The 8,949-nt window shown below is 37.1% G+C and overlaps 1 protein-coding gene across 1 annotated transcript in view; it reads left to right on the plus strand.

Annotated features, from left to right (window-relative positions):
• The window catches only part of LOC102375944 (hippocampus abundant transcript-like protein 1), a 39,749-nt gene extending 34,438 nt beyond the window's left edge, over positions 1–5,311 (plus strand). The window contains exon 13 of the mRNA XM_025202663.1: positions 3,587–5,311. Coding sequence (XP_025058448.1) covers positions 3,587–3,790 — 204 coding nt within the window. The 3' untranslated portion in view covers positions 3,791–5,311. The remainder of the gene's footprint in view (positions 1–3,586) is intronic.
• The last annotated feature ends 3,638 nt before the right edge of the window (positions 5,312–8,949 follow it).

An 8,949-nucleotide genomic window follows, 5' to 3' on the forward strand; every position in this document is an offset into this window, starting at 1 on the left:
AGGACTCTAAAACTCGGTTCCCAGGATCCTCGGAGTGGTTCAGACTTCACGATTTCGATATCTGGGTTCTAGGGTAGGGATTCGTCTGGACTGCGATTGGTGACGGGGAGAGGCTAGAGGCCCTCGGTAAGTGGTGCCCCGGAGTTTGCTAGGCTCCAGGGGTTCGGCAATTGGAGCCTCTATCGCCGCCTTAAGAAAGACGCGCTGGGTTCGAAAGGACCCACAGCGCTTAGAGATCCGTCTCTCTCTCCATCTTTCTCTCCAACTTGGGTGGAAACCACCCAAGCCTTTTGTACGGCTAGCAAGCCAATAGCTAGCCGCCACGTGTGCCTAAATTAAGACCGGCCAATAATGTGGCTCAAATCTTAATACAAATGGCGGGAACTCCTTTGCAGCGTGCATCACTATAATGCAAGAGAAATGCACAATGCAAAGAAGGCTACAAAACGGCGGGAAACACTTTTCTGCGTGTGGGTTCTCTATAACAACAATTATAACAAATCTGTCGTGCAAAAGAGCTGCAATTCGGCGGGAACATAATTTAGCGGTGCCGAAGCACGCACAATCAAAAAATCCACAACTTGGGGTTGTGACACTGGTTATATTAATTCCTCTGAAATACACATAATGATGTGCTGGTGCTTCTGTAAGAAGGAATTTATAAATAGAAAAAATGGTTTCCCTTGCGTTTTTTGGACAGTAGGCTTAGACATCTTCTAAATGACTGTTGATTTATTAAACATTTCTAAATATGAATATTTAAACTATGAAGTAGTCTGCTTGTGTCTTTTGCAGTTAATGGTAAATGAAAGAGAACCAAGTGAATTCTCTTTATGGCTTGTGAAAACTACCTCACACTTTAAAATGTATTTTCTCTTGACATTTAAAATATTCATTTTCCTTTCGATTGGAAGACCTAGGCAAGTTTTTTGGAAAGGACCTAAAGAATATATACTGAGACTCTATCCCCATTCTCCTGGAAGTTTGAGAACTGCAACCTAAGGGACATTCCGATGTGACAGTGTTCCAGTCGCAGAAAAGTCCTCGTACCTCTCTTGTTCATAAAAAAAAAAAAAAAAAAGGGGGGGGGGGGTACTTAATGTCCATTTCCAGAAGAATATTTTTCTGGCATCCTGTACATGAATAATAAAGATCAAATATGTTTAAATCTTGTTTTAGTTAACCTGTATACAAGTCATTACAAACTTGAGAGCTTTAGGAAAAAAGGTAGCATTTTCAGATAATCTTTTTAATCTTCAAGTTATCACTGGGAGTGTAATCAAAGTATTGGTCAAGCATTATTTTCATTGCTCAGAGCACTTTTGGGTACTGTTTTTTTATATTTCAACTCCTTCCAGTAAAACAGCAACACTGAAAGTGTCCAAAAATTGTAACTGTAATCCAGGTGGTTTTAAATCATTGATTTTTTTTTTTTTTTTTTTTTTTTTTAATCAGTTTTATCATTGTGAATTTTTTTTAAACCAAGGTGATTGATATAACAATAAAACATATTGACTTATACCTAAATGCAGTTTTATAGTAGATTTGTGTACTTGGGAAACATGTACCAAAGTAGACATTATATTTTTCAAATATACTAGGTTAACACACTTTTATTGTTAGTAATCCTATGTTTAGTATGCTATAAAATAGTGAAATATATATTTTGTATTCACTAAATGATTAACCTTTTGCTCATTTGTATCAAGCTGCATTACGATGTCAGCTTGAATTGAATTAAATACACAAAAGCAGCACTTTGACTATATTAAGCAAAACCATAATGTTTTGATTTAGATGCTGTGTTTTAATCAAAACATGGTGCACCTTTACAACTAACTAATTTATTAAATACTAGCATCAACTGCTCTATTGGAAGTATGAACTGTGAATTAAACCAATCATTTTAGGTCATCCTGGGGAGAATTTTCTAAAATATCTCAGTAAAAGTCACTTAAGGTTAAATGACTACTTGCCTAATACTCTTTAAAATGACAGTCATTATTTTTACCTAGGCAGCTGAAAAATTTTACCGCCTTTTCCTTTCAAGTTTTTAAAACTGATAAATCTCATCTTCCTTATTTTCTTCCCCGTCTTTATTCATAACCTGGAAGAGAAAAGCTGTCTAGCTTTTTCAACTCCCAAGTGATTTCTCAGCTTTAAATGAACCAGTCCAAATGAAAATTATTATTTCTGCTGAAAGCTAAATAAATCAGATCTCAGAGAGAATAAAATTTGATACCATCCAGGTGGACTCAGTGGCTAGTCCTGATCAGAGAATCACACGATGGTGCCTGCTAGAGCCAGAGGCTGGGTATGGCCCATCTGGCTTGTAGGGCAGGGAAGTCTAGTACTGTTGCCTTCACCTATGTTGTATTAAAATCAAATTTTAATCTGTTTTAAAAACGAAACAATTAAATTTGAATTAAAAAATTTAAAATCTGATTTTAAATTTTTAAAAAATCCAGTACTTAAAAAAATAAAATATTAGCAGTTTTTGGCCTATCTGTGTGTTTTTATCTACCCTGATAGTAGTCCTCACCTTTGAATGCAGATAAGGAAATTTGCAGCTGTGTTTTTTTTACTGTTGGGTACGCTTGTTTAGCAACTTTAGAAAATGAAAAGTTTTGGTATTAAAAGTCTGAAAACTGGCCTCTGTCTCAAAGTATCATTACTGATACTAGATTCCATGTACTGGTAAAACTCCGTTCTTTAAAAGTAACATGTGCCAGTTCTATGGCCTTGCTTGTATTTTACTAAATATGCCTAGGAAGTTAGACTGGCTAGCTTTACTTTGTGGTTCATAATGTATATTGAGTTGCTGGTGAAATATATTTTAATATTAAAGGAAACTTTTCAGTTGTGAAACAATGACAAATATTTCTCTAAGACTTAATACCACAAATCTAGTTCATTTAAATTGATATCAGCCAGGTAACTTATCCATGTACATGATATGTAAAATAGATTACATCTGCATAGTATACTGTATTTAAAAAAACACGTTAAGAACAAGATGAAATATTTCCAGATCTGATTGATTATTAGACAGTAGTTGTCTCCATGTGCAGTGAAGGTATACATTACATCAGTCACAGTTTGGCATATTCTTCACATGCCAGTATTTCAGAAAAGATTTATATATACATTAGACTGAAAGGGAGCTTGAATAGTATTTGTACTACTTATATCGATGAGAGAGTGAGTCATGGACCAGTGACGCATCTGATGGTTTAGAAATATTAGCCCCTGAATTTTCTGACTTTCCGGTATATAGGCATATTTGACTACTAAATTGGCATCTGTTTCATCTGCTAGTCGCTATTTGGATACAAACCAACTTTACAAGAATTCCTGTTGACTTAAGATCTGTATACCTATCATTGTAGAATTATTCAAAGGAGTAGTTCCTGTTTGCATGCATTATTGCGATGCACATACAAACTTAGCATGTCACGCTTCGTAAAAAAACAAAAACCCAAAAAAACCCCTTTTAATAATAACTCTTTTCTTATGGCTTCCTGACTTGTAGCACGGTTTTTAATAATAAACTTTCTTACTTACTAATTGGTTTGTTTCTTTTCAGAGAGCAATCATACCTGGTCCACCCTTCCTCTTTGGAGCATGTGCAGTCCTTCTGGCTTTTCTGGTTGCCTTATTCATTCCTGAGCACAGTAAAGTCAGCAGTACCAGGAAGCACAGCAACAGCATCAGCAGTACCCAGAGCAACAATCCAGATCGTGGCAGTGAAGAGGACATAGAACCACTGCTTCAAGACAGCAGTGTATAGGGCTAGCTTTAAAGATTTTTTAAAAAACAACAAAAAAAACAGCAGCTACAAGAACAAATTCCACGTGCGCTGAACTCCAAAAGTGGGCAGGATGCAGGAAGCTTCTGGCCACTTAAAGGAGATTAGCCGAGAGCAACTCATCCGTTGTGTGTGGATGGTGAATTCTGGATGGGCCTGTGGTTATACAAAACAAAAATCCCACTAAGTGTTTGGTATTAGAGCAGGGTAAAGTTTGAGACTTTTAATCTTGTTCCTGATATTCAACCACGAATGCCATCTGAAGCCCTGGTTTTGGAGCGAAAAATCTTAAATACACAGACCTTCCTGAGAGACCAAACTTAAAAATAAGTTGGACATTTTGTTTCCAAAGTCATATGCAAAATAAGCAGGTCTGAGGCAGAATGCAGTTCTTGCCAACATATATTTAAAGATTTAAGTTTTGCATTTCTTATGTCTTGTCTTTGTATGCATGGCCCCTTTTCCCCTCATGGGTATGGGAGGGGACTAATCTATACAGTTCTAGTATCTGAAACGCTACTGATGGATAAATGTCATGTTAAAACTCCTAAGCCTGTAAACTACAATATCCCTTACTAACATAGAACCTAATATGCCATAGAACATTGATAGAACTAAGATTTTTTTTTTTATAGTTAAATGATCACACATTGAGAACCTTGCCTGTGAATGAAGGTCACATACAAGTCTTAAACCCACATTCCAGAGGTGTCTGACCTGAAGTGGCTAAAAAAAAAAAAATCTTGGCACCCAGGAGCACTGGTGAGGTGGTAACACTCTGCTTGTAGAAAATGGGATTGTAATGACATGCTGTGTAACACAAACAAATGTGAACACTGCTAGTGTGGAGAGTCAGGTTAATTGGATGCCAAGGTAGTTTACATCAAGACTTGTGTGTATTTTTTGCATTTTGTCACTATCTGCCGTATGAAAATTCTTCCCATTAATTTCACCCCTGCCTTAACTGCTACTTAGCGTGCATTTATAATATAATTGATCATATTTAGCCTTCATATCAATCTCTCACCTGCTGAATCTCATGGAAATATGCATATTAAATTCCTTTCTAAAAGATGCTTTAAAAAGTTCAGTGTCTACAAAGCATTGTGCTAATTTTTAGAGACATTTTATGAAAAGTTATACAGATTTATATGTATTTTGCTGCAGTGTAAATGGTCCATTAAACAAAACCAACTTTAACAAAGTACTCCTATGAATGTTTTATATGTATGAAATATATGTAGATATTTGTAAGGAGTTTTAATTTTTTTCCAGATGGGGTGCTGTGTAAATCTTGTATTTATAAATGTAATGAGGGTACTGACAGATATACAGCTTTTTATAAAGGATTGTGTATTGACCGAACAAATTTTAAAAAAATATATATTTTGAAACTTGTTCCGCCTTGAACAGAGATAACAGACCTTTTGTACAATGCGGTTTGGTTTTTAAGTTAATAAGCTAACTAATGCATAATAAATCTGCAACTTATGCTTTCTAGGTTTCATGCGTTAAGTGTGTGTTCTTGCAGTTTGTTAGCTTCTATGGTGTCATTTTCCTTGCTTCAGATTGAAAATTTACCATTCAAATAGATATTGCAGTATTCTAGTTGACGTACACGTCTCTGTTTCTCATACAAGTAGGACATTCACTACACCAGAAGGTTCACTATATGAGTCTGATGAAGTGTGATTGATGGATGGGGCAGCAAATGAGCTGGGAAGGACAAGGTAACAATTCATATTATAGATTTTAATAACCAAAGCCCCAAGTAGTGAATCTGACTACTCAAATGTTGCCATTTTTGATGGATAACTGATGCTTTTCATTTGATTAATGTAGTCTGCTTAACAACTTTTATCTTTATGTTAAAATTCTGAGACTTCTGAATTAGAAGTAGATCTACTAAAAACAATTCTGCCAGTGTTTCATAATTTTGGGATCTTGTTCAACAAACTGGATTCAGGAAAGCTGGTTTCTTAAAAGGATTTAAAGGTTTTTCTATGAAGTGCTTTACTAAATGAGTTACTAAAATGAATGTCAGAGAAGGCTCGACCCTACTCCCCTATGTAGAATAGAAAAATAGACAGATCATCAGATACTTGGCCAAGTTCATGTGTGGTGCTTCTAGTAAAGTTGGGAATAGAAATTTAATTTTCTGATTCCCAGGATAATGCTTCTATCAGAAAAATCAATTGTACTTTTTCCTGAGTGATGGGAAGTCTGACTTCAGAAGCTTTAGGAGCTGTCAGTATAGGGTAAAAGTCCTAGATGTTGCATTTCTGGATTACAGTGAATGGTATCTTCATGTCCTAATGTACTTGCAATATATAAGAAAAATCTAAACAGATCTGTTGTGCAGTATATTTGTTTTGCCAACCAAGCAGATGCTGTGGCTTGCTGACAAGATCTGCAACATTATCTTACCGTTCTCTTGCCTGGGCAACATCCTACATTCAGAGAGATAATGTACTCTCCCTTTTTGCAGGAAGATTATGCTACCCTTTGCCCCCTTGACCTATGCTTACTTGGTCCAGATAAATGAAGTTCCAAAACATTCAGCTCTGAGGCAATTTGTACCTTTTGGTATGTGTGTAGTTTTTGTTTTGTGTTTTTGTTTTTTTTTCCCTCTTTCTCCCTCCCTGGTCCTAAAGCAGACAGGAGCACCTGGTCCAACCTCCCCAAGCTCCTCTTGGAAACGGGCACAGGGGGCAGGTAAAAATACCCTGTTCACCTCTGCTTCCACAGGAGCATGGTGGGGCCAAGCCAGGAAGGGCTGTAGTCAGAGTGGGTGAATGAGGTTCACAGGGTGGTTCCACCTGAGTACGGTGGCAGCAACACTCCAGTTAAGCACTGAAGTAATCTGAGGCTGAACAACACTATTTTCTTCTTCACTTGGCATCACACCAGTTGAGAATTAAAGTTAAAATTCAGGGTAACCTTCCATATAAAAAGGTTGAGAACTGCTGCTCTAGCAGTAAAACCTATTGGCACCACTGGTCCTAATTTTGCAATCTCAATAGAGGTAGGAAGGAATTGGTGGACCTGACTTTCTTCATCTCCAGAAGTCTTTCCCAATGTAGATACATTTAGTAAAGCAATATGATGAAACTTTTTTTTTTTTTTCTTGTGCTAGGTCCAGCATTATCAACAAGCACTAGATACGCATATGTCAACAGGGGTGTACCCAAATTTCCCCAGAGGGGAAGGAAAAAATGAGTGGTAATAGTTCAGTAAAGAGATCAAGCAATCCCTTTTCACAGGCAGGAAAAAGTGCTTACCAACAAATTAGCTAGTTCCATCTTGTTCTTCCTTTTGACATGTGCTGTGATGCCAAGTCACAACCCTAAGCAGTACCTGATGGTAGTGGAAATAATCCAATTGCCCTGTTTATCTAATGGGGAGGAGGGAAGGGTAATAAGTCAAGCTACCATGTAGTGATATTAAAATTCTATACAGGTGCTGGTTGAGGTCTTGTTCTCTTATTTAAGTAGGAAATAAAGGTAAAAGATTGTTACAATCTCTCAGCTAATATGGAGAGAGTTGCTTAAGGCAAAGAACTCTACATTTCTTGCTTTACTCAGTTTGGAGTGCACTTACTCTTTAAAGAGTAAAAGGGATATCGTAGAGGCTCCATGTTTGCCTTTCTTGCTAGGTCAAATATTCTTATTTTTTGTAAGCAAAACTATTTTGTTCCTAGCTGGCAATACTGCTAATTCAATCTGAGATTTGCATCTCATGCTGCTATATTTCTAGCTTGTACATAATTATTAGAAAAGCTGACCCACCTGATGTATACAGAGGTGTAATAAAAGTGCATGTAAGGTATGCATGCAGTTACTGGAGAGACTGGAAAAGAGCACTGCTTGACTTTCATATCCTGCTGTGGGTTTTCAGGGCTCATAAAATCTAATAACTGAGCAAATTTCATCTAAAAGTTATTGAAAGACCATAAAGATTAGAGTTGGTTGCAGGAGCTTTTTTAAAAAAAAAAAGCAATTTAGATGAAAAGTGTGTTCTTCCCAGTCACACAACTAACTCTGAAACTCTTTTTTTTTTTTAAATGGCCTCCTTATACTCGATAGACTTGAATCCACTAATTTGGGCTTTGCATGGAAGTAAGCGACTACAAAGTGGGTGCAAACACTACTTTATTCTGATCTAACAGCACTTTACTCCTACTTTGGATGTTAATAATGGCAAAAGGTACAGATCAATGGGAAATCAGAACATTTAAATGCAAGTCAGGTTTTTGTTTTTGTTTGTTCAGGGGGGTGGCAGTACTAAGCAGCAGTTATTTTTCACCCAGATTAATATTCAGGAATGGTATTTACTGTCAAGGGTACTGATGCTTTGGGCAGATAGTTTTGTGTACCAAGAAAGAGTGGTAAACTTTTTACTTTTTACAGCCTGGGTCTGTCTTTCTTTTTCCCAGAGGAAAGACTGCCTATCTAATGCCAGAACTTTGTGAACTCCCATTGTCTCAAATTGTATCCTCCACTTATAATTTGACCTTCACCCCAAAAAGATCCTAAAGAATTTTACCAACTATTTACACACGCAGTTCTTTCAGTCACTGCTTATAGGTAGCCTCCAAGAAAGGAAGCTCTGTGGCATAAAACCAGAGCTTTTGTGTTTAATTCCTTGAAATTTCCATTTGTAAAATTGAAGCTGAAAGTTGGTTTAACCAAATTATGCATGGGCAGAATGCAGTAAACTTGATGTCATAAGTAGCTTTCACCTAACAGCTTTCTTAAGATTGGAAGCAGCTTGGCAAAAATACACACAAACTTTACATTTTCACTGATTTTTATTTTTTTTTATTTTTATTTTTTTTCAAACACCTTTAAATCTTTATGTTTTTGCAGAGTTGAAAGGCTTCTGTTGTTTGAGAGTAAACAGCAGCAGGGTGAGCTGGCTTAGGGAAAGCTAGCAGCTAAGGAGCTAACTACCTGCTATCTGAGTAGTAGCCGAAAGCCAACAGTAACAGGCACAAGGAACAGACAGCTAGGTTAAGGCCCCGTAGCCTCTCATAGGGCCTGCCCTGCTGTCCCCGGATCATGCGAGTTGCCCTCCTTTGGACCCTCTCAATGCTGTCCTCATCCCTCCTGAAGTGCGGCGCCCAGAACTGGACGCAGTAC

The sequence above is a fragment of the Alligator sinensis genome, unplaced genomic scaffold (genome assembly GCF_000455745.1).
Source record: "Alligator sinensis unplaced genomic scaffold, ASM45574v1 scaffold665_1, whole genome shotgun sequence".
Lineage (NCBI taxonomy): Eukaryota > Metazoa > Chordata > Crocodylia > Alligatoridae > Alligator > Alligator sinensis.